Below are 26,072 nucleotides of genomic sequence, written 5' to 3'. Positions count from 1 at the left end.
ATTTTTTTTCTTGTAGCTTATTTTATACCTAATAGTTTGTACCTCTTAATCCTCTACCCCTACATTTCCCCTCCCCTTCCCTCTCTCCACTGGTAACCACTAGTTTGTTCTGTATATCTCTGAGTCTGCTTCTTTTTTGTTATATTCACTTGTATGTGTTTTTAAAAAAGGTTCCAGTGCTTTTAAGTGAGATTCAAATTCAAAACTCAGAACTCAATTAATGGTTTACAGAGTATTAGGGGCTATACATTATCTGGAGCTTTTGATCTAACTTAAATTATAAGATTTTATAACTTGGTGTATAGCATAGTGTCCTTAGAACATAAGAAAACTTTTTCAGTTTTCATATATGTACACTGCTTTTTTCCATTTATTTATTTATGGCTGCGCTGGGTCTTTGCTGCTGCGTGCGGACCTTCTTTTTAGTTACGGTGAGCAGGGACCACTCCTTGCTGCAGCGCGAAGTCCTCTCATTACGGTGGCCTCTCCTGTTGTGGAGCACAGGGTCCAGGTGCGCGGGCCTCAGTAGTTGTGGCTCGCGGGCTCTAGAGCGCAGGCTCACTTGTTGTGGCACATGGGCTTAGTTGCTCCATGGCATGTGGGATCTTCCTGGACCAGGGCTCGAACCCGCATCCTCTGCATTGGCAGGCGGATTCTTAACCACTGCACCACCAGGGAAGCCCACTTTTTTCCATTTTTGAGAAAAAATTTCCTCAGAAGTAGTGTGGGCCCTAAAACTCAAAATGCAAGCCACTACAGATATATCCCTAATAGATGGAAAATAAAATGAAAAAATGAAGATCAACTTGGAGATTATTCACTTTACAGAATGTGCATTATATATATGTGTGTGTGTGTGTGTGTGTGTGTGTGTGTGTGTATGTATATATATGGATTCATCTTAGGATTCCTTCAAATGGCTCTTAGGGGTATTTCAAATAAGTGGTGGTTGTGAGGATTAAATGAAATAATAGACCTTATGCACTCAATGTAGAGCCTGGCGCATGGAGTGCATGCAGTAAATGTTAGTGATGAATAAATCAAATTAGATTTTATGTTTTTTCATTATCATCCCTTCAGAAATGAGTCTATTCCATGAGGTTAGATGTACTTATATAGATAGCCCAGCCATAAGACTGGGACTCCTAACTTTTCCCCGAGATAGCTCGGAGCTGTTGATGTTGGCTTTAGAGTCATAAAAAGCTGCCTGCTCTCACACGGACTGTTTAATTCCTACCATTTTATTGATCATTAAGGTGAAATACTGAAAATTAAGCGCTGTTTCCTTCAAATCATCATAGAGCATTTCTGCCAGTGGTTTTTTGGGTTGATTTTGGCCTTTGGTTGGCAGTTTTCTCTGCAGAGGTATGTAGCTTACTTGCTTTGGTAGTCACCACTGTATTGATGAGTTAATCCTTTACCGGAGAGTCTAAGAATATTAAGAAGGCTAAATCATGTGTAGCAGCTCTTACTTCATTTGTTATCATGTAATTAGTATTAACGTTGGAAAATCTGCACATATGGGAGGGGAGATAAGGTGACTTTATAAATAATCAAGTTATGTCAAATAAAGTGTTTTGAAGCTGTACACACGTCATTCCAGTGAGGGTTATCAGCAAGATATTGTATAATTTTACCAGAAGTGGTCAGTAGAGGGGGCAAGAGGAGTTTTTGGTAACTTTCTGTTGGTTTTGTTTTTGTTTTCGTGAACTCAAAAACAAGAGATGAGTAGAAGCCAGGATGAACCTCCTTACGAATTTGAGAAGCAGTTTATATTGCGTCTGCCTCTGGTAAGAAACCCTTGTATCTCAGGCCAAATATCTTCAGTGCATAAATATCAGCCCTGCTTGGATTCTGTAGCATTTCTGATTATTTAAGGTAGGCTATAAAAACCAAGAACATTTGTTTCCCAGGAGTTGTGTTCTATTTAGCAGTCCTATTCTAGCGTGTACTCTTTTAAGCAGCATTTCTTTTGTCCTGCACATGCCACCTACTGTGTGGGTTGATTTCCTGGCGAACAGGTGGGACAATGATGGATTCAGTCACTTATCACAGATGCCAACAGCTTTGCTCACTGGACAGCCAAGATAAGACTCTTCTAAAAGAGAGTTCCTTTCTGTCACCTCAAAAAGGGGCAATGGAGGGGTTAGCACTGTCTCCTCAAATTCATCATCATGCAAGGATGTTGAAGCTCATTTCAGCATTGTGTTAGGGACTCTTCCCCTATTGATACCTGTATTTAAGTATTATTTAGTCTAAGAAAGGTACATTAAGGATGGGCTTCAGAAAGGTATTTCCCTAATTAGGGTTAATTAATATAGCCAGTAAACTGCAGCCAAGCCTTCCCTTAGCAACTACAACTTGAAGGGTAACAGTGAGAAACAGGAAGGTACAGCTAGGAGAAGGCATTATCTGTAGCTACTAAAAGACAACAATGAGATTAGAGTCAACTTCATCCTAACTTGACTTACCCAGTGCACAGTATCTCATGGTACATGGCATTGTTCCTAACGTTTGGGAAGTTTAAGGTTCTATTTAAGGGAGGACTGTCTCTGACATATCTGTTCTATTACCTGCTAAGTAGACAATTCATCCTTCTGATTTTTCAATCTACCTCCTTTTTAGGAACATGCTTCTACTGCCAGGAAGATAATACGGTCTGGAAGTGCTGCCATGAAGGATAAACTGAAAATTGACTTATTGTGTAAGTAGTTAATATCCATTCACCATACATTGAACAGTAATTTATTAAGTGATTGCTATGTGTCAGGCACAATACTAGATACCAAGGATGTGACAAAGAATAGAATGTGGTCTCTGTCTTGATGGACTCAAAGAGAAGCTTCAGTCACTTACATCTCTTCCTTTTAAGAGGAAAGGAAGTAGAACTTATACAACTTGAGGTAATTATCATGGTGTGTATAAGGAAGAACTTGGAGGTCAACTGTGGGATTTGCATACTGCTGATTGTCTCCTATATGAAACTTGTGATTTCTGACTGTCCAGGGGAATGACAGGTGGATGTACTATTCTTTGTTTACAAAAGTGACATATCTTTATCTCTTTTAAATAATATTTATTAGAGTTTTAAATACAGAGAAGTATATGAAGAATAAAATTTTAAATGGCTCATAATCCCACCACTCTGGTAGCCCTTACTGACACTTTTAAAAAAAGGAATACAAATGCATGGCTAGAAAATTCAAATAAAACAGAAAGGTTCAAAAGGAGAAGTGAAACTATCCTTCACAGTGCCTCAACCTCAATGCCAAGGATAACTAATATTGGCCTTTTCTCCTTGTGTTTCCTTATAGACAAAACTTTTATGCATAATACCAACGTAAAAATAATCTCTATATATTTTTAAAGATAATTTACACAAAAAGGATCATGTCAAACATAGTTCTGCATCTTTCTTTTTTCACTTAATATTAGAAGATTACACTTGAATCCTTTTGTATCAAGAGACGTTCATGTTTGAGACATCTGGGCAGGATTCAGAGTTGTCAGTATATAGCTGACTCTCTCTCTCTCTCTCTCTCTCTCTCTCTCTCGCTATTGTGTAGAATTTTATCTTTGTGAAACTAACTAGAGATTATAACTTGAGACTTATTAGTACTATTCTAGAATCAACCCTCCCCTTACCCAACCCTTTGAAAACACCCATGTACAATGACATGATCGAATGCTCCTAATGGTGTCCAAACGAATGGGTTTAAATGAATGGAGTTGGCCTTTCAAGATGAGAATGAAACAGTTACCACTTCATTCACTTTAGTTCACAACCATGACCAAGAAACTCAGCTACTTTTGATGGAATGACATAAACTAGAAAAAAAGAGCTCCATATACTCTGCCTTCTTTGCTGTGGGAAGTTACTAATTGCGTACACAATTCTGGCATTGTGAGAAGTAGTAAGTTTCAATGAAAGACTCCTCTGTCCCCCATAAGTCTTCATTATTCAGACCCCAGGAGTCTTGAGAGTACATTGGGAAGATGTCAGCTTTAATCTTTTCTACTTCTGTTCAGCTGATGGACGTCATGCAGTTGTTGGGGTTGAAGATGTCTCACTATCTGCGAAGCTGGTTGATTTGCCTTGTGTTGTTGAAAGCCTGAAAACTCTGGATAAAACAACTTTTTATAAAACGGCAGATATTTCCCAGGTATGGACAAGTTTTCTTAATCTACTCGCCCACACATCCTTCAAGGATTTACTTTCTCTCTCCTTTTCTTTCTTTCAATTCTCTTTTCACCTGCTTGTCATTTCTAATTTCCAGCTCAATTGCACAGGGAATACAATGTCATGTTCTGGTTTGGTGTTTGATCCATCACTTTTCACTACTTTATTTTATCCAAATAGCTTTTAGAGCCTCCTGTTTGCCATTTATAGTGCCTTTCATTATTTGAAAAATATGAGCACCTGGGAGCTTCGTCTGAAATTCCTGTTAAAGCAGTGTGCTGTTAACTCTGGAGGTTTACATTGGTTCTTATTCATCATCTCTACTGTTGATTTTTTGTTTCCTTTATAAATCAAAATGCTAAGATATATCTTGTTTTCAACACATTCCTTCCGCAGTGGTAAGCACTGGAGCTAAAAAAGACAACAACAAACTCAGAGTCCATATGCTGTGCTGCCGAGATAGAGAAAGAATGCATATGAGTGTATGTAATACTTGGTTTTCTGGAAATGCCAAGTAGCATTCTCCTTACTTTTGTGCTCCAGGATTTCTGGTGGTAAGAATGATCATTATCCATTACTAACCCAAGATTTGTGGCCACAGTCAACTTCTTTGTCTTTGTTAAATGCAGATGCTTGTGTGCACTGCTGCTGGTGGTGTCCACTCTCATCCTGAAGAACCGGTTACCTCTACTGATCTTAAAGCAATCAGGAAAAGTAAAAAGGAGAGACAGAAAAAACATATCTGGAAGCATGGCAGTAAGTCATCAGTCCCTTGCTCATTCTGGCTAACTACATTTATCTGCTGGATCCTAATTACTTGTGAGCCAGGGATCTGTTACCACACTTAGGTATTTGGTTCAGTAGGCATCCAGACACTCTTAAAGGAACGAGTCGTGTCATGAGCCAGTGACTTAGAGCATAACCTTATCAAATTCAGACAGATATGTGACTACCATCAGTCATATATACATTTCACCATGTTGAATTTATTTTAGTTACTCCACCACTTAGGAATGTCAAAAAGAGAAGCTTCTGCAAAACAACAAAAGAGGTTAGTGGCATGCTATTTCTGTGTCTACTGGTTGGATTGGAAGAGGATTATGAATGGGGGGGAAGGGAGACAGTCAGTTGGGTATTCATTTGTTCAGTCATTTATATGTCCAATAAACATTTGCTGAGTATGAGCAACATGCCAGGCTAACAATTGGAAATATGTAAAGAACAAAAACAGACTTGACCCTTGAAGTTATAGGGTAGTCACTTAGGGATCTAGATGTGTCATGAACTTGAAACTTCTGCTAACGCTTTTAAAAGTTTCCAACTGCAAAATCTTGTTTTAAAGTGAACACATCCAGAACCTGAGAATTGGGAATTGTGGTTGTATTTCTAACCTTAACTCAGACTTGTAGAACCCTGGGCAAACTACAGGAGTACTATACCTTGGCTTCTTTTTTAATTAAATTTTTTATTTTGAAATAATTGTAGATTTACATGCAGTTGTAAGCAATAGAAAGAGATACTGTGTACCCTTTACCCAGTTCTTCCCACTGTAACATTTGCAAAACTATAGTACAGTATCACAAATAGGAAATTGACATTATTACTATTCACTAATCTTATTCAAATTGCTCCAGTTTTACTTTCTCCTGTGTATGTGTGTGCATGTGTTTAGTTCTATGCAATTTTATCCCATGTGTATGTTGGTGTATCTACCCACGCAGTCAAGATACTGAACAGTATTGTCACCACCAGGATCCCTCATCTTGCCCTTTTAAAGCCACACCCATCTCCTCCTCACTCCAAACCACCAGGCTCTAACCTCTGCTAATCACTAATATGTTCTCCATCTCTATAATTTTGTCATTTCGAGAATGTCGTATAAATGGAGTCATACAAAGTATAACAGTTGAGACTGGCTTTTTTTTTTCACTCAGATTAATTCCCTTAAGGTCCATGTGGATTGTTGCATGTATCAATATTTCCTTCCTTTTTACTGCTGAGTGGTATGCAGTGTTATGAATGTACCACAGTTTGCTTAATTGTTCACTCATAGAAGTACATCTTGGCTGTTTCCATTTTTTGACTATTATAAATAAAGCTGCCAGCAGGTTTTTGTGTGAACATAAGTATTCATTTCTTTGGCATAAATGCCCAGGAGTGCAATTACTGGGTATGTTGCATGTTTAGTTTTATAAGAAACTACCCATAGTGTTTTCCAAGTGGCTGCACCATTTTACATTTGCCCCAGAAATGTATGTGTGATCCAATTTCTTTACATTTTCACCAGCATTAGGTGTTGTCAATATTTTTTATTTTAGCCATTCTGATAGATGTGTAGTGATCTCATTGTGGTATTAATTTGCATTTCCCTGATGGCTAAAGATGTTGAGCATCTTCTCATGTGCTTGTTTGCTATCTATATGTTCAGTTCAGTGAAGTGTCTGTTCATGCCTTTTGCCCATTTTCTAAATGGATTGCTTTTATTGTTGAGTTTTGAGAGTTCTTTTTTATATTCCAAATACTAGTTTTCAGATACGTGGTTTGCAAATATTTTCTCCCAGTCTGTAACTTGTCTTTTTATGTTCTTCACTGGGTCTTTCAAAGAGCAAAAGTTTTTTTGTTTGATGAAGTCCAATTTATTGATTTCTCCTTTTAAGGATCATGTTTTTCATGTCAAGTATAAGAACTGTTTGCCTAGCCCAGATTCTGAAGATTTCTCCTATCTTTTTTAAGTTTTATATTTAATTTAAGTCTACAATCCATTTTTGAGTTAATTTTTGTAAAAGGTTTGAGGGTTAGTTCAAGGTTGTTCTTTTTTTTTCCCCTTTGCATGTCCAATTGTTCCAGCACCATTTGTTAAAAAGGCTACCCTTTGTCCGTTGTATTGCTTCTGCACCTTTGTAAAAACTAAGTTGGGCATATTTGTGTGAGATTTTTTTCTGGGTTCCATTAATCTGTGTTGATCACCAATTCCACAGTGTAGCTTTGTAATAAGCCTTGAAATCAGGAAGACTGATCTCACTTTTCTTTATTCAAGATTGTTGTAGCCATTCTAGAGTCTGTAACTTTCCATATACATTTTAGAGTAAGTTTGTCTATGTCTATAGAAAACCTTGTTGGAATTTTGATAGGAATTGCATTGAACCTATAGATCAATAGCTTTACTGTGTTTAATCTATGAACATGGTTGCTTTGGTTTTATACTGTCAGTCAACAGCATTCATTGAGTGCCTACTAAATATAAAACTACATTAAGGGCTTCCCTGGTGGCGCAGTGGTTGAGAGTCCGCCTGCCAATGCAGGGGACACGGGTTCGTGCCCCGGTCCGGGAAGATCCCACATGCCGCGGAGCAGCTGGGCCCGTGAGCCATGGCCACTGAGCCTGCGCGTCCGGAGCCTGTGCTCCGCAACGGGAGAGGCCACAACAGTGAGAGGCCCGCGTACCGCAAAGAAAAAAAAAAAAAACTACATTAAGAATGGTTCTAGAACTCTTTAAGCTTTAGTAAAGTACAACAATTATAATATAACTTCATTGTTCATTGTGTTTTATTTCATAGGTCACTGATATCAAACAAACTGAAGAAGTCAGCTTTCCTGAGGTAGACAAATCGTAATATAACTTTATTGTTAACCTATGCTGTGTTTTATTTCACAGCTCTTTTATTTCAAACAAATCAAAAAAATCATAAAGATTGCTTTCAAGCCTTCCTTCTCACCTGTAACCCCCACTCCCATACACATACACTGAATTTGATTCACTGAAAAGTGAATTCATTGTTCAATGTCTGACAACTCCAAGAGCAAAAGATACAATTTGATCAGTGACCCTGTGTATTTTAATCTGCTTCTTTTCTGTGATATTTATTTTTAAAAACCATTTCTTGGAAGCCAGGGTTCACTCTTACCAGCAGTTGTTTGTAATTAGTTATTCCCCCTCAAAGTTCTAATCTCTATTTGTGGCATGATGAATTGGTTGCTGTGGAGATAATTGTCTAAAACTGGATTTAAGGGAGAATATGTGGCTAAGACCCAGTTTTTATAGGAAACTCTCTAATAATAAAGATGTGGAGAAGTGGAATCTGGGATTTTGGATCTTTAAACCAAATTACTTCCAAGTAACAAAAAATTTATAGTTCTTTGCCAGTGTGGGTCAGCGCAAATAATTAACAACTGAGGCTTAAGGGTCATGCCTCTGAGGAGGTCTTTAATATAGAGTTGCAGATTGAAAAGATTAAATGTCTCAAGTAATTCGATTGGGAAAAAATAAGCTTACTGTACAAAAATATAGACCCTGATCAAAGTTTCCTTCATAAATAGCACTGTTTAAAGTAGAAATTTGATTGGATGTATCTTAAAGAGGCCTAATTATTTGAATTCATTTGTATGTAGGAAGAGGACATTTCTGCAGAACACAGGGTGTTAAGTGATGTTACTGGTATTCCTTCTTCTCCAACTTTGGTTCAGCACGTTGAACCTCCTGATGTGGAAAAGGAAGTGAAAAGACTGCTGCACTCAGATGCTGAAGCTATCAGTGTCCGTATCCTTTTATACTAAATATTTTCTGTGTAGTCTCTTCCACCCAGAATGCACTTGGTGACAAGCTCTCATTTCTGATATTGTGTGCTGATGTTAATGTACAGAACTTATGATTTTTGGAAATGTTACTTTCTAGCTAGGAACAGTACATTCATGTAATAGAAATTATTTACTTGCGTAATTCAGTATAAGGCACTTTTCTATACTAGGAATCCAGATACCAATGGCCTGAAGTTGGACTAAATTAAATAGCACTTTCAGCCAGAGAGGCTCTTCCCTTTCAAGTTTGCCTTCTGCTTTCTGCTTTTTCCTTGACTGCCTCTCCTTTCAGGATGGGAGGTCATTGCCGAAGGTGAAACCAAGGAAATAGAAAGTCAAGGCTTCATTCCAGGCTTTGAGATAGCCTCAGAAATGAGTGGCTGTAAGCAGCGTCATACCTCACCAGGTGCATTAATAAAGGCAAAGCAGGAGCTTCAGAGAGGGCAGGTGTTGACTGTAGGACCATTCTCCGTAAACTCAGGCCAATCACAGAAAAAGGGTGCCTTTGCCCTTCTCTCCTCGTATTGGTCCCACAAGTTTAGGGGTTTTAGATTGGGGTTCTAATATCCCATCCATCTCTGCTATTCTAAATTCCTGTGGGCCCTTGGATTCTCTGAATATTTTGATCATTGAATACATGAATGAATGTTACAGTGTTTTGCCTTTCCTGTCCTTGTTTTATAAAGGGAATAATCTTCCTGTGAGAAAAATTATTTTTAAAATTCATTGGTTGCCCAGTAAACTTGAGGGGGAGTATAATTGCAGCTGGAGTGGGAATTATTTGAAAAGCTTCAGATGGTTTCACCTTTCTTTTGCTTAAAACCCATAGAATATGGTGTGTTTCGGGAGATGGTCAATGACTCTAGCAGTAACAGTGAAGTTGAGGATGATAAGGAGGAAGATGAAGAGGGAGAGGATGACTATGATGATGCAGATAAAGACAAGGAAGAGGAAGAAGATTATTATGAAATGTATATGGAAAGGGAGCTACAGGACAAGTTCACTGAATCTGGCCAGTATGAGGCAAAGGAGGGAACCAGCTCAATGGGTAAGTTAGGGAAAAACAAAGGGGTGGGACGGAGTGGGTGGCAGTACTAAAGACTGACTCTAAACACGTGTTAGTTGCAAAGTTAAGTTTGAGAAATTATTGCTCAGATGTGTAGTGGAGTTTTAGTTGATTTGGATCTTGGTCCACTAGTTTAGGCCATGTTTAGATACATGAAGTTTTTGTCTATCTCTGTTAGTCATGAAAATTCAGAAGCAGACTCATTACGTGGAGAAAAAGCTCCAAGAGATTCAGTGCAAAGCACAAAGACAGAAGAAGCTCATTATGAAAGTGGAAAACCTAATGCTCAAGGTAAATTCTTGTTGGCTGGTATAAATATATCCTGATATCTTACTTTCAAAATCCCATCTTTGTGTTTCCACTCATGTCATCTCTGTGCAGCATTCTGGCTCATTCATGAACCTGAACAACCTCTTAGATACCCCTAATAAAAGGTAGCCCTATTTCCTTTTACCTGAGTAATTTTGATCATCTTATATAAGCATTTTTGGGAGGGGACCAGGAGACTTGAGATAATAATTGCCAATATTGAACATTTAACTATGTGAAAGGCATGTACAGAGCTAAGCATTTTATGTGTATTATCTCATTTCATCCTGACATCCCTGAAATATAGGTGCTGTCACTATTCCCATTTTATAGATAAGAAATTGAAATTCAAAGAGATTAAGTAACTTGCCAAGGACCACAGTAAGTGGTAGGGCATAGATTGAACCCTGTTGCTCTGTACCAAAACGTATTCATTACAATGAAAGAGAAACTAAATTAATTTAAAATTTTTATGATGCCTGCTTGAACAAAAATTAATATCATGCTTTATTTTTATTAATATGCATTAATACATATTTTATTAATACACATATCAGCAAAAGGAAAATGTATGTTTAGGCCATGTTTGCTTCCCTTTTTCTAGTGAGGGAAATTCTGAAGCATCTGGAGAATTCCTTGCCAGATTTCTTTTTCTATAGAGCTGTTGTCATCAAAGGGGAACAACTTGACACAGAACTATACTTATTTAGAGTGTTGTCCTTCAGAATAACCAAGTTAGATAATAGATGTGGACATACTTTGAAAGATACAGATATATGGTATTATGATTGTTGTGTGCAGTAGTAGTTAAGAATGGTAATATTCTGCCCTAGTGCAGGGGAATGAAGGAGTCAGCACCAGATTCCAGGCCAGCTCTTTAAGTAGGTCACCACAGTCAAAGGATTTGTGCTAAACTAGAAAAAGGTAACATGAAGGCATTCTAACTCTTTGTTTTAGGGCAAGAAAAAAAAATGCCATGTAGGGTGTATAAAATCAAATCGAATGGCCCTGCAGTTGGAGAGTGTAGTTTTTATACTCTAAATCCTTTTTTAAATGTGTTTTTATTGAAGTAGAGTTGATATACAATGTTGTGCCAATCTCTGCTGTACAAAGTGATGCAGTTATACACATAGAGACATTCTTTTCCTAATTCCTTTTTTAAAAGTACTCTTTTGTTACGACTGACAGTTTTCTTACTTATCAAATTATTTGCCAAACTCTTTGTCTCTCTTGGTTCTCTTTTCCTTTGAGACTCGGCATTCATCTTTTATATAATTCGTTTTCCAGAGTCATTTACAGTCTGTGCTGGAGCAGCTTAAGCTACAGGAAAAACAAAAAAATGAGCAGGTGAGAAGTGTGTTTTCACATCAACCAGAAAACATTTGATGCAAAGAACCCCACCCCCCCAATCTCATTTCTGGCTGTTCTTTTCACAGGAACAGTAGTGGCCAAATCTTCTAAATGAGGGTAGCATGTTGGAACAAAGTCTCTGTGAAAATTTGTTCATTCAGCAGATATTGAATGTCTATTAAGTGGAAAGCACTGGATGTACACACAGTGTTGAATAAGACACATACAGTACTTTTCCTCATGGAGCTAACAGTCTAGCAGGGAAGATCAACAGCAAACAAATTATCGTACAAATATAAAGGTGCAAATCATAAAGAAGGGCTGTGAAGGAGAAAGAGTCAGTGGTGGTATCTGAATAGAGTCTTGAATTAAACTGGGGAGATCATAATCAGCCTTTCTGAGGAAGTGATACTTAAGAGACCTGAAGGAAAAGTCCAGGCAAAAAGTGTGTGAAGAGCTTCTTGGGTGGAGTGTATGCCAGGTCCCACATTGGAAAAGAGCTTGGCCTCTCTGAGGACCTCTGCAGTATTTAAAGCGAGGAAGAGAGTGACTTAACATAAGGTTGGAGAAGTAGGCAGAGGCCATATTGTATGGTCCCTTGCAGTCCATGATAAGGAGGATGGGTTTTAGTCTTAAGTGCAATGGGGAGCCCTTGGAGAGTTTTGAGCAGGAGAGTCACATTTAATTTAGAAGTTTTAAAGATCACTTTGATTATTATCTGGAGAATGGATTGTGGGAGGGCAGGACTAGAAGCAGGGAGGCCAGTTAGGAGGCTGTGGGGTCGTCTAATAAAAGGTGATGGTAACTTGAAATAAGGAGGTGGCAATGGAGATGGAAAGAATAAATATTTTTTCTTTTTTATTGAAATGTTAATTTACAGTGTTGTGTTAGTTTCAGGTGTACGGCAAAGTGGTTCAGTTATATATATGTGTGTGTGTGTGTGTGTGTGTGTGTGTGTGTGTGTGTGTGTGTGTTCTTTTTCAAATTCTTTTCCATTATAGGTTACTACAAGATATTGAGTATACTTCCCTGTGCTATACAGTTGGTCCATGTTGTTTATTTTTTTATCTATTTTATATATAGTAGTGTGTATATGTTAATCCCAAACTCCTAATTTATCTCCCCTCCCCCCTCCTGCTGTCCCCTTTGGTAACCATAAGTTTGTTTTCTATGTCTGTGAGTCTATTTCTGTTTTGTAAATAAGTTCATTTGTATCATATTTTTAGATTCCATATGTAAGTGATGTCATGATATTTGTTTTTCTCTGACTTACTGCACTTAATATGATAATATCTAGGTCCATCCATGTTGCTGCAAATGGCATTATTTCATTTGGAAAGAATATATATATATATATTTAACTGCAATAAAAATGTGTTATAACAGCTTTATTGGGATATAATTCATATACCATACAATTCACCCATTTAAATTGTACAATTCAATGGCTTTTAGTATATTCACAGAATTGTGCAACCATCACCACAATCAATTTTACATTTTTATCACCCAAAAAAGAAACCTGTACCCATTAGCAGTCATTTCCCGTTTCTTCTGACCCTCCCACTCACCACCCCCCCACACCCAGTTCTAGGCAACCACTAATCTACTTTCTACTAGCCTACTTTGCCTATTCTGGTTATTTCATATAAAAAGGAAACATATGTCCATGCCTCTCTCTCGCTTTGTCACAGCTCACCCTTCCCCCTCCCCATATCCTCAAGTCCATTCTCTAGTAGGTCTGTGGCTTTATTCCTGTCTTACCCCTAGGTTCTTCATGACATTTTTTTTTCTTAAATTCCATATATATGTGTTAGCATACGGTATTTGTCTTTCTCTTTCTGACTTACTTCACTCTATATGACAGACTCTAGGTCTATCCACCTCATTACAAATAGCTCAATTTCATTTATTTTTATGGCTGAGTAATATTCCATTGTATATATGTGCCACATCTTCTTTATCCATTCATCTGAAGATGGGCACGTAGGTTGTTTCCATCTCCGGGCTATTGTAAGTAGAGCTGCAATGAACATTTTGGTACATGACTTTTTTTTTTTTTTTAACATCTTTATTGGAGTATAATTGCTTTACAATGGTGTGTAAGTTTCTGCTTTATAACAAAGTGAATCAGTTATACATATACATATATTCCCATATCTCTTCCCTCTTGCGTCTCCCTCCTTCCCACCCTCCCTATCCCACCCCTCCAGGCGGTCACAAAGCACCGAGCCGATATCCCTGTGCCATGCGGCTGCTTCCCACTAGCTATCTACCTTATGTTTGTTAATGTATATATGTCCAGGCCTCTCTCTCGCCGTGTCACAGCTCACCCTTCCCCCTCCCCATATCCTCAAGTCCGTTCTCCAGTAGGTCTGTGTCTTTATTCCTGTCTTACCCCTAGGTTCTTCATGACATTTTTTTCCCTAAATTCCATATATATGTGTTAGCATACGGTATTTGTCTTTCTCTTTCTGACTTACTTCACTCTGTATGACAGACTCTAGGTCTATCCACCTCATTACAAATAGCTCAATTTCGTTTCTTTTATGGCTGAGTAATATTCCATTGTATATATGTGCCACATCTTCTTTATCCATTCATCCGAAGATGGGCACTTAGGTTGTTTCCATCTCCGGGCTATTGTAAATAGAGCTGCAATGAACATTTTGGTACATGACTCTTTTTGAATTATGGTTTTCTCAGGGTATATGCCCAGTAGTGGGATTGCTGGGTCATATGGTAGTTCTATATATACACTACCAAATGTAAGGTAGATAGCTAGTGGGAAGCAGCTGCATAGCACAGGGAGATCAGCTCGGTGCTTTGTGACCACCTGGAGGGGTGGGATAGGGAGGGTGGGAGGGAGGGAGACTCAAGAGGGAAGAGATATGGGAACATATGTATATGTATAACTGATTCACTTTGTTATAAAGCAGAAACTAACACACCACTGTAAAGCAATTATACCCCAATAAGGATGTTAAAAAAAAAAAGAAAAGAAACACAGTGATGCTGAAGAAAAAAAAAAAAGGAAACATATACTACAAGGTCTGTTGTGTCTGGCTTCTTTCACTTGGCATAATGTTTTCAAGGTTAACCCATGTTGTGGAATGTATCAGTACTTTATTCCACTTCATGGCTGAATAATATTCCATTGTACAGATATACAACATTTTGTTTATCCATTCATCCATCAGTTGACATTTGGGTTGTTTCCACTTTTTGGTTACCATGAATAATGCTGTTGTGAACATTTATATATGAGAGAATGTATTTTAAAGGTAGAATTGATGGGAATTGGGCCAATTACTGAGTGTTGAAGGGGAAAAGAGCATTAAGGATGTATGCCAGATTTCTAACTTGAAAGACTATCATTTAAAGCCACAAGAGAGTGAGCAGAGTGAAAAGAAAAGAGGGCAGTGTGGGATAAGTGAGGGTCAAGTAGCTGTATAGAAATGTATGCCGGTTCCAGCCCTATACTGTTGAGGGTAGAGTAACAGTTTTAAAGAGACTGGAGGTCGTATTTTGAGGATGGACTTAGCATGGAGCTTTTTTGGCGGGGGGGGGGGGCCCGCGCCGCGCATCTTGCAGGAACCCGCACCTTCAGCAGTGAAAGTGCGGAGTCCTAACCACTGGACCGCCAGGGAATTCCCGAGCATAGAGCTCTTAAGGTAGTGATGCCATCCCCCATGCTCATCCCCATACAAACAAGGCCAGGAGAATTCTTATGTTCTGTATATTCCCTTCCCCTCAGCACATCACTCATCCAAGTACTGCTTATAAACAGCCATGTGAACAGTTAATGCCAGGATTGCTTTAGCACCCACTAAACATCTTTGTTTTCCTACATGTAAGTAGTTAGTATTGGGGAGTGCTATTTTCAACATAGAACTACAGTTGTAAACTTTATTCACTCAGAACCCTTTATGTTAGCTCATTTATTCAACATAGATTTATTGGGCACCTACTTAAAGCTGGGTTCCACAGGGAACTACAAAATGCTTATGACACAGTCTCTGCCTCCAGTTGGGGAGAAATACATGAGAGGGATAGGAATTTAAAGGAATGAGAGCTAATTTTTGTCCATGGAGATTAGGGGAAGCTTCATGGAGAGATGGTGTTTGGGGCCTTAAGAGGTGGGTAAGGTTCTAATAAAGAGATAGAGAAATGAAGGCATTCTGTATAGAAAGTAGCATTCACAGTGGCTCAGAGGTGGTGATGCCAGGCTTAAGAGTTTAGATTTTTGGTGTAGGTCATAATAAGCCCTAAAAGCTTTTTCACCTGGGGAGTAACTCAGGAAATTTTCTCTGCCAGCAGTATATAGGAGAAATTGGAGGGGGGAAAGACTAGAGGAAGATGCAAGTGATAGAAGGAATCAGAACTTAAAAATTGATTGGATTTCCAGGACAAAAAGGGAACAAGGAGCCTGGGTGACTGGAAAATGATGAGCCACTAACAGGATTGAAGACAACTTGAAGAGGATTCTTGGGGGGTGGAGGATGGAGAAGATGATGAGTTGAGTTGGAAGCACTTTTTAAAATGGGAGATTGGAGAGTGCCTCATGCATAGAAATGATCATTGAAGCTGTGGGGATAGATGAGTTAGCCAGGTTGACTGTTCAGCAAGAAGTCTGAACCTAAGGAAAAACCTCCCTTTAGGAGGTGGTGGGAGGAGAAAGTGCCCGTAAAGGAGAAAGAACTGGAGAAGTCAGTGGTGGTAATCATGGTCAGCATCTGAGTGAAAAGATGCTCTCAATTACTACAGCTAGCAATTATAGCAGTTTGGTAGCTCATGTCCAGCACAGGATCATTTTGTAATGCTCCATTCCTGTCATTCCACAAAATGAAAATCCACACTGATATGGGGCGAGCTAAATTGAATAATACTCAAAAACAATCTTTGTATCAAAGACAGTATACCTGAGTGTTATTGGTCACTTTGCCATTTCAAGTAAATAAAAAAAAAATAAATCTTACATCACAAAATGTTCAGGGCTTCTGACTTAAAAAGCATCAGGGTAAGTAGAACGTCATCAGACTTGTTATTGGTTAGGACTCTGAGCCAGTTTTCAAGGGTCTCATAACATGGCAGGAAGCAGCAGCCACGACTCAGTTTAAGACACGGTGCGTTCAGTGGGGCAAGAAGCTATCACAACTGCCTTATCTTTTGAGTCTTAGACTATGGCTACAGTGATCCCATCTCCTTTGCCCCTACAGTGAGCTGTGACCTCTGTACACTCTTCCCAGAAGTACAAATTCTTAACAGCAAGCATATTTAATTTCTTTAGTATATTCAATTTTGAAGCTTCCTTTTATAAGTTTGGCATGATAAAGGACAGCATCATTGTTTGTGTTCTTGACTGTGGCACTGTTCTTTGGAACATTGTAAGACTAAGATAACCTTATAAATGCCAAATTACAGTCTTTCTTTTTGGTTTACATAAGTAAATTCTAGATCAAGTAATGGAACTTAAGATTTCAGATGAATTTTTCATGTTTTTCTGCCTCTCCCTACAGCTCATTTATCTACGGAAAAGACTGAACTATTCTCTGAAGAAGTGAGAAGAGCCTTCAGCCTGGCACACAAACCTTGGCTTCACCATCCAGACTGAAGACCTAGATGAAATTGTACCTGTTTCTTCCCCTTTCATTGCCTTATGTTGCATCATTTGTATTTGTTTCTCTGAACGTTTTTTTTTTTGCTAGTTATATTCAAAGTTTGTAGCCATGTAGGAAGGGACAAAGTATTAAAAAGTAGTAGACCTGAAGACCCAACTTAACTATGGGACTTTGCTTCTCTTTATCAGTTTGAGAAATAACTTAAATTGTTTCTCTTTTATGGTGTCCCAGATGATTCAGCCATGCTTGCCAAAGGCAGACAGTCTAACCTGAAGGCTGTACAGCTGGTTTGCATAGATTTTTAGCTTTTTCTTCTTCTGTTTGTTTCAAATATTTCCTAAAACATAGAGTCAAACCATTTCTACCAAGGGCTAGGACCTGCCACAGTGAATAAGTGCCTATCTGGCAGCAGTTGATACTAGGTTGTATCCTGTCTCTGTTCAGGCATTAAAGGCTGCTTTCCGGCTCAGGGACGATTTCTTGCTGCTGCTATCTTTGTTCTGTTGTTAATGGTTTTAGGATTGTGTCTGGTTGTTATATGGCAGCTATGGCACTAGTTAGAACAGAGATGATATTCTGAGCTGTTATCCTTATTCTGAGCCTCTTCTTCCTAACCCCCATCGGAAAAGTTTAGGAAAAAAAACAGATACCTGTGGGAGCTCCCTGGTTGCCTAGTGGTTAGGATTCCAGGCTTTCACTGCCATGGCCTGGGTTCAACCCCTTGTCTGGGAACTCCCATAAGCCTCGTGGCAAAAAAAAAAAAAAAAAACGAACAAAAAACAGATACTTGTATTGCCTGTGAAAACTTCCTTAAAAACCCTGGGCCAGTTTGGTGATTTTCAGCTATGTTAAGATTTTATAGTCTGTATTCCTTAAGCAATAAATAAATTCCTTAAGTGGATTACTGTTACTTTATTAAACAGCTCCCATGATAAGTACATTCATATCCAAAAGGAAACTGGTGAGACAAGCAATAAATTCTGCAGTTAGGAAATTAAAGAAGATGCTGTCAGCACTGGGACATCCTTCTAAAGAGCTCTTAGGATAACTCCTAATGAACTAAGCAGATCATCTCATATTCACCATAAATCATTGGGATTTTGAGAGAAGGTACAGAGAAGTAACAGAAATGGCAGCTCCAATATTTGCACTGAATTATGTTGTAGTGGAAGGAACACAAGGTTGGAATCCTGGCTCTGCTACCTACCTTGGGCAAGTCCCTACACCTCTTAGAGCCTCTATGTCCTTATCTGGAAATCAAGGGTGATAATGCTTATCACCAAGAGACATCTGAAGGTTTTCTGGAAGTAGCCCAGCTAGACCCAGGTCTGGTCCCAATTGATGAAGTCGGTACCACTCAAGGAAATGAACCCCCAAGATTTCTCTGCCACTTTTAGTTCTCTCATTCCAAGTTGAAGGTAATAAGCCAAGGGCAGAGAAGGGGAAGTCAGTATGCATGGGCAGGGCCTATGGAGAAGGGATGAAGGCAGAAGGAATGCTGGGGACAAATGCAGGGAAGAAGTGGGTCTAAGGGAGAGACATGGACAAACAAAATAAAGCCAAGATTAGGAGAAAAGTTAGAGGATAGCTTGAAAACCAAGATGGTTTTTTAAAGTTTTTTTTTTCAGAAACCCAGAATTTAAAAGATGAGAAGAAAGAATAGGGAAAAGGACTTGTCAGAGGCAGAAGGTGGGGGAAGAGGCAGGGTTTGAAAAGAAGATAGACCTTTCCAGATGAAGGATGGCATAGGACTGGGGCAAAAACATAAAAAGTACCCTGGGGACGTGGCTGGAGAGACTGAGGCCGGAGAGAGTGGCACATAGACCACAGGTGGCATCCAGGGGTGAGAGAAGTAGAAGAGCCCTAGTCCAGCCTCTGTCCAATACTGTAGCCCAAGAGCAGCCAGAGCTCTGCTGAGAGGCAATGGGGAAGGGAAGACAACGGGAAGGAGCAAATTTGTGTATCTGTGGTGCCCTTCTGTTCCCTCTATTACCACGTCTTGTAACCCTGGGTAACTGCTTCACCACTGCCCTCCAGTCACCCAATGCTTGTTGCCGCCCTGACTCCCTCCCTCCCCCAACACACACACACGTAATATATCATGAAGGTTTCCTTTTCTACAGCCCAGTGACTGTGACTTTGGCATGTTACAGAACTGCACTGTCCAATATGGTATCCACTAGCCATGTGTGGCTTTTGAGCACTTGACATATGGCAAGGCCAGCCTAGGCCAAATTGAGGTGTGTCTTTCCACATAGGCAAGGCTCAACTGCAGGTGGCCCCAGGCCTTGGCAGAATGCCCTGTGATCCTCCTGGAACGTGGGAAGACGGGCAATCTCACGAGGATTTGAGACAAGACCATTTCTCACTCACCTCCCCGTTTTGAGGGAGGCTGTCATGGGGCAGTTTCTCATCTGCCTCCCTCATTCTGGTGAGCATGAGACTTTCTGCCTGCCTCCCCACTCCCCTGCCCTTGCCCCAGAGGGTCCAGCTGCAGGCCATAGAGCTGCTTAGCAGCGGTGTGGAGTTGGTACTCAGCAACATGGTGTCCTGCCATTCATGTTGCATGTCATCTGGCCCCTTTTGTTTCAGTGTCATCCTGTGCAACAGCGACACGGAACGGATCCCATTGCTGGTCTTGCTTTCGCTGTCTCTAAGTAATAAAGTGCCTGGATGTATGTGGGTTTCCTGTTCTTTTTTACCAGTTGAATCTGTCAGCTTACTTGACAATTTCCAAGACTTAGTAAAAAAAGAAAGAATATAAAATATCTCAATAATGGTTTTATACTGATTACATGTTGAAATGATAATACTTTGCATACATTGGGTAAAATGAAATATTAGTAAAATTAATCTCACCTGTTTTTTACCTTTTTAATATGGCCGCTAGAAAATTTAAAATTGCATATGTGATTCACATTATATTTCTGTTGGACAGTGATGTTATAGATCAGTGAAGAAAGAAAAATTGGTGGTGGGGAGGAGGGACTGACAGGGTTTTATTTTGCCAGAAAATGGCATTAAAAAAAAACAAACTATCGCCACCAATTCACAGGGACATTTTAACACCCCCCCCCAAATATATAACCATAATCTCAGAATAAAGGATAGACTTTTAAATTGATTATATGTAACTTTATGGAAGCTCACTGCATTGTCCAGATTTTTCTCTTAATGCTTTAGGCTGGTGAAAAATTCCTCAGATTGATGAGGATGGTGTTGAAGAACCATTGCTACAAAGAGCTCATCCCATGAGCTGATAACTAGCTAATTTGTGTGGGGCTTTGAGAGGCGACCAGTCCAGGTAACAGTGGTGGATGGGGCTAGTGGGGGTGTCTTCTTGTCCTGTAGGTGTTGGACTCTTCTGGTGGCCTATGTTTTGCAGTGTTCCTGTGGCTTCTTGGCCCCACCCTCTTCTCCCACACCCAAATAAGGTAAAGATGTGGAGTGTCAGAGTCAAAGAGTGTAACCAGAGGAACCAAAGTAAACAAATACGAATTTATTCTTTTCAAAGCAGAATTTACGGGAAAGGGGAAAAGCACCACAGTGAGTGGCAAAGTTAACTAATTTGTCTCCAGCCCCGCCCCTTCATCCCAAACTTTTCTAGACTTGTGCGTGGCCCTTGCCACTTCCCCAAATCCCATCCTTGTGTCCAGTCCTTGCAGCCAGCGAGCAGCATTGCAGGCTTCGGTCTGGCCTCAAGACTGCCCTGGGGACAGCAAGGATATTGAGCAGGTGCCCCTCCAAATGCGGCAGCTGTGGGAGGAGATGGAGACGGGGAGCTGAGCCCTGGCCTTGAGCCTTTCCCTCTCCCACAGTCATTGGTGTTTAAAGAACAAGAAGGAGCTGAAGTATTCCTTTGTTCTCAGGGCCAGATTTTGGCAGGAAGGCCCAGAGACAGAGTTGCCCAGCTGAGCAGGTGAGTCTCCACAGCCCTAGGGCAGGGCCCCCACTTTCTCCTCCAGGACTGTTCATCTTAAGGTAGCTACTTTCTTGGTTATCTGTCACCTATGTCAAGGGAACTTTGATGAGAGTCTTGGCCTGAAATGGTCTCAGAGGCCGTGAGTCTGCCATTGAGAATGCCTCTTCAAGGAATGCTCTAGCCCAAAGCTGACTATGGAGCCCAGATCCCAAACACACACCTCAAGCATCATGGGTATTCCTTAAAATTCATCGGGAAGGAAACCATCTCCCAGGATTTGCCTCTGCTTGGCCTCAGGGTTTCGCATTACCGTGGCCTGCCAGCCCAGCTCCTAAAGTACAACAAACTCAAACAGGTTTCTCTACAAGGAAATATCTCCAAACTTTGGGCCTGGAAGGAAATGGACATTTGAAGGCCTTTCCATTCTGGAGGGAAGGGTGCATATCCTCCTGGGTAGGACCCTCTCTAGGGAACCATACAACAAACAGCCTGATGTCCTCCAGCCAGTCAGCCTTCCATAATAATTTCCCAGTCAACCTGACTCCACTCTGCTCTCACTAGAAGCAGAGGCACCCTCACAATGGTTTTTTGGCCTCTACCAGATTCTGTCGAGAATACATTACCTATCAATCCTAACTGTTCCCTGATACTATTTGACAACAACCCCAGCAAACACATTCCTTATCGCCGATGCTAATCCCACAAGCCAGGGGTTTTCATTAGGTTGCCTACCCAACAACTCCCTTCACCACCCTTCCAGTATGGGGCCAAAAACTACGCAGCATCACACACAATACCTCTAGGAGACAAGATACACGACAGATGCTTAACAACATGCAACACATCTCCGTAAATCCCACCTTAATTTGAATTCACAGTGCCCAAAGACCCGTTTACCTCACTGTGGGAAAACTCTCCGCACATGCTTCAGTGACTATCACTGGACTCTCAAGCGATATACTCACCTCGGGCATCAAGGTAAACCCAGGACCACTAAGTGTCATTGACCCTGTTACTGAGAATTCAACTCTTGACTTGCTGCTTCAGTCTACCTATAGCACAAATCCTACATAACGAGATCTACGTCTTCTCTACCATAGCCCACTGCAGTTGCCACAGGCCCTCAACAGCCCAAGATCTCTCGGGTGGAGTAGCAGTTAGGAAAAGGATTTTCCAGGACTTTCCTGGTAAGATTGTTTCATAACCTCTGCCCTCTTTACCAGCTGAGCAGGTAAGTCTCCACAGCCCTAGGACAGGGCCCCCACTTTCTCTTAGGCAGGCGTATGCCTCAAAGACCCTGAACTCTGTGTCCTAGAGCAAATTTTCTCTATACTATTCCTACCTACAATCTAGGCTCCTACAAATATAGCTCCCCCGCGCCCAACCCCAGTAACTGATGTCCAGGCTCTGTGTTTGATGCCCACCTGCCACCTGCTCGCCATACATCACCAGTGCTCCTGCCCAGAGACCTCATGAGCTCTAAGGCAGATGTCATGATGAAGTCTGACACCCTGAACCTGTGGCTTAGTGCCCCCTGGTGATTCTAGAAGGAGGCAATCCTTGGCTTCTGGACCCAAGCCACTGCCTTCCCTGCCCAGCAGTAGATAAATCTACCTTCCCAGCAGTTCTACCCACTGGCCTACTGCTTGATTATAAGACAGCACCCCAACCGTCTCACACCCTCCTGACCTTGGTATCAACTGCTACTTTCTTTAAGGCCCTGAGCCAGACTTAGAAACTGGAAGGGGCAAGAGGATGTACTCTGTGTCTTAGCCTGGCTATTTGTTCCTCCCTTTCTGCATGGGGTGAGTAGAGCTTGGATTTGTTCTATTTTGGCCTCTGAACCATTGTTTAGAGGAGCCCAGGAAGATTCACCCAAGGCCCACGTCTCCAGGGAACAAGGTGTGGAATGAATGAAGAGAGCAGAGTGACTCTTCCTGTTAGATTCCTCTGTGGCCACAGGCTTCTGTTGCTTTGGTCTTGAGGACAGCTCACCTCAAACATGAATGGAGAGACATCCTAGGGGAGCAGCCAGGAGGCATCTGTCTGTCCAGCCAGAGGCTGGGACTAACAAAGAGCAAGGCAGAACATTAATACTTCAAGAGGTATTAGAATTTAATGTGTGAGTGAGGCCAGGGGAGTACTGATGTACAGTAGATATGTAGGATAGGTATGTATGTATATAAACTTAGGCAAATTAAGTCAATTGCAGGGTTCTAAGTTATAAAGCTCCTTTTGGTAGAAAGCTGCCTAAGTGGGTTCTGACTCTGTTCAAAGTCCCCAAGCCCACCCCCCACCCCCCACCCCCACTATCTACTCTGAACAGTTTCTGGATAAGGGGATCATGGTATATGTTGCCTAGGAAAACTTAGCTCAGTTTGAGGACTGGGTTCACCTTCCAGAGTTAGAAAGAATGGTTTTATGCAAAGGAAGGCCTTGCTGTTGTCTCTGTGGAAAGTGGCCAACTTCCTGATCTGTAGCCCGTGGATACTAGAAAAGGGCCGCTATTCAGGATGGCCTGTTGCATCTGCCTTCTGACTAGCTGGGGGATATCAGCCACCTCATCTGATTCAGCCTAAGAGAAAGAAGGGTCACAGCCTGAAAGGGTGTTGGGTGGTCACGCTCCTCCAGTCTAGAGGGTGGCTTCCCCTGCCTCACCCAAGGAGAAGACCCCCTTGCTGAGCAGCTGCCGGCCCTCCCCCAGGGCTGTGAAGGCCAACTCAGAAGAGCCAAGGGTGGCTTCAGCTGGGTTTCCAGAGCAACTCAGCTGGTCTCTTGGGATGCTGAGGTTTTCAGGAAAGAGGAGGATCTGGGGAAAATATCTAAGCCCATAAGTATTTCTTTAATGTTTCCCAATATAAGGTGAAAACAGGAACCTGAATGAACTGTTTCCCCCCTTGAGAAAGGTCTGCCAGGGACTGAGGCAGAAGGAACTGAAGATATTCAAGGAGGAAACAGCATCTAGGTAGCATCGGGATGACTAGATCTATGCCTTTGAGCTGAAGTTACATGACACACGTTGCCCAGACTTTTTCAGGGGCACTTTGTGGGGGGAGCGGGAGTGTCTTCAGTGTCACCTCCCTGTGTTGGGCCAGAGAGTAGGGCTAAGTCCCGTGTGTTCACAGTGCTGGAGCCCTCGGGTCACTAGGCTCCCCCAAATCCATCATTCCATGGAGAATGGAAAGGGGCCAATGGGCACTGCTTCACTCTGCAAGGCAGCTTCTCTGCTCCCCATCTGAATGGCCTCCAAGTGCCATTAGCCTGGGCTGCAACAGAATTGTACTTAAGGGATTGATCTCAAACTTGAAGATTAAAGGGCACATTTCTAGAGTCAGAGGAATCATGCCTCTCCCTCCCCCGGCCCTCACACACCCACCTCGAATACCATCGAATCCCTGCTGCTGCCTGGAGCCCAGATAACTCCGGCTGAGGAATGTGGGGCCAGTGGGGACTGGAAAGGTTAGGTGAAGGCTGAGGGAAGGCTTTGACCAGAACTGGGAGAGGACCGTGGACTATAGGATGGGGATCTGGTTCCATCAGGAGGCCAGCAGAGTGTTGGTAGTCACATCAGAACTTCGCACACTGGGGAAGGCATGGCGGAGCTTCTCCATAATGTCTTCCAAGCACAGGCTGACATCTTGGCTCTTTGACCCCACATCATCTGAGTTGGAGAAGAAAGATGTGGGAAGAGAACTAGAAATTCCCTTATGAGGTCAAGGGGCTGAGGTAGGATGCTGCCAGCTGAAGGTGAACCTATAGCATTTGTATCTTCCCGGCACGATGCTTAGGTACATATGAGGTACTCGACATACATTTGTGGAATAAAATGAATGAATCAGTCAATAAGCCAATCATCCCTGACCCTAAGCTCAAAGCCATGAGGAGAAACCAGTCCCAGCCCTAGCAGAACCTTAGTCAGGAGACCTGGGGCAAGACAAAGCCATGGAGGAAGGGGTTGGGAGGGGCTGGGGGAACTCACCTGCAGCTTGAGTGTCTGGAGTAGTCTGTCCCTTCTCCTGGGGGTGACTGCCTTCTGACTGCTGCGGAGAGGAAGCCAGGGACGAGCCTGCAGAGCCATTGCCATCCGATTCAGTATGTGGCTAGCAAGAGGTAAGGCATGACTTAAGTGGCTTTGCCTTCCTGACCTTACTTTGACAGACTCCCGAGCTTAGAAAGGTCCTTAGAGACATCATGCCCATCCCTTTGCCCTGGGACTTTAAGAAGCTTTTGGTGGTGCCCCAAACAGTGGTTTCCCCTTTCACGAAACTTCTTAGAATATTTAATTACTGAATACCCTCTTCCTTCAACAACATGTATCAAAGGCTCCCAGTTCTTCTAAGGATACCATTGCCCCTAAATATCTCTTGCTGTCATTTCAGCTATAATTAAGCTATCTAGAACTCGATTCCCTCTGGAAATGTAGAGTTGCACACCTGATCCTTGGTTCATGACATAATATCATATGTTAAGACCTCCAGGAATTCATCTAGAGGCCATCCCTTGGAGGATCTGGGGAAGAGGCACAGTGTGGTATTACCTGGTACGGATAATGACAATAATTATTCATAAATTATTCATGTATGAAATGTTTATTATAGTCCTGGCATCATTCCAAATTGTTTAAATGCGTTATTTCATTTGACGTTCACCACAATTCCATGAAGCTGGTATATCTTTATCCCTGTTTTAGCGATGAGGGAACTGGGGCTTAGTGAGGCTAAGTAACTTTCCTAACATCTCCCAGCCAGTAATCAGCAGCACTGCACTCAAACTCGGGGCTGTCTAACTCCAGAGCCACACTACATCCTATACACTACCTCTCAAAGAGGAAAGGGGCAAAAAGTAACAAGTGATCCCTTCACAGTGAAAATCTTCCTCTTGCCAAGCATGTCCAAACTCGCTTCTTTCCAGCAAACATCAAAGTAGCAAAGTCAACGTTTTGGATGATTCTTTGAACTTTGTTCTTTCAATACCAGATTCAAATGAGAGTTGTGGGGAAGTGAGCCCTCAAAAGCCCTCCCTGTGCCCTAGGCCCCACGGTGGCTTGAG

At 41.4% G+C, this 26,072-nt stretch overlaps 2 protein-coding genes across 3 annotated transcripts in view; one reads left to right on the top strand and one right to left on the bottom strand.

Annotated features, from left to right (window-relative positions):
• The first annotated feature begins 1,724 nt into the window (after positions 1-1,724).
• On the top strand, positions 1,725-17,970 carry TAF7L (TATA-box binding protein associated factor 7 like). Its single transcript, XM_029240902.1, has 12 exons — positions 1,725-1,790; positions 2,626-2,704; positions 4,030-4,163; positions 4,810-4,936; positions 5,176-5,231; positions 7,738-7,779; positions 8,570-8,717; positions 9,048-9,161; positions 9,585-9,803; positions 10,000-10,112; positions 11,418-11,477; positions 17,000-17,970. The coding sequence occupies exons 1-12, from the start codon at positions 1,725-1,727 to the stop codon at positions 17,042-17,044; spliced, it is 1,203 nt and encodes a 400-aa protein (XP_029096735.1). The 3' UTR covers positions 17,045-17,970.
• Positions 17,971-24,113: 6,143 nt separating this feature from the next.
• Positions 24,114-26,072, bottom strand: part of DRP2 (dystrophin related protein 2) — a 45,554-nt gene continuing 43,595 nt past the window's right edge. The window contains exons 23-24 of one of the 2 annotated variants that reach the window (XM_029240655.1): positions 25,003-25,123; positions 24,114-24,684 (exon numbers count right to left, since the gene is read on the bottom strand). In XM_029240655.1, coding sequence (XP_029096488.1) covers positions 24,560-24,684; positions 25,003-25,123 — 246 coding nt within the window. In that variant the 3' untranslated portion in view covers positions 24,114-24,559. The remainder of the gene's footprint in view (positions 24,685-25,002; positions 25,124-26,072) is intronic. The other variant, XM_029240656.1, reaches the window with a different exon arrangement.

The sequence above is a fragment of the Monodon monoceros genome, unplaced genomic scaffold (genome assembly GCF_005190385.1).
Source record: "Monodon monoceros isolate NGI ecotype Baffin Bay Population unplaced genomic scaffold, NGI_Narwhal_1 Super_Scaffold_22, whole genome shotgun sequence".
NCBI lineage: Eukaryota > Metazoa > Chordata > Mammalia > Artiodactyla > Monodontidae > Monodon > Monodon monoceros.
Note: the sequence above shows the minus strand (reverse complement) of the source record. Positions and strands in the feature narration are given on the sequence as shown.

Excerpts from the sequence above, each read along its gene's own strand:
- TAF7L (XM_029240902.1), top strand. The coding sequence starts at position 1,725 with ATGAGTAGAAGCCAGGATGAACCTCCTTACGAATTTGAGAAGCAGTTT. Across the intron at positions 5,232-7,737 it reads TCTGCAAAACAACAAAAGAG|GTCACTGATATCAAACAAAC; the intron begins GTTAGTGGCATG and ends TTTATTTCATAG. Across the intron at positions 11,478-16,999 it reads AAAAACAAAAAAATGAGCAG|CTCATTTATCTACGGAAAAG; the intron begins GTGAGAAGTGTG and ends CTCTCCCTACAG.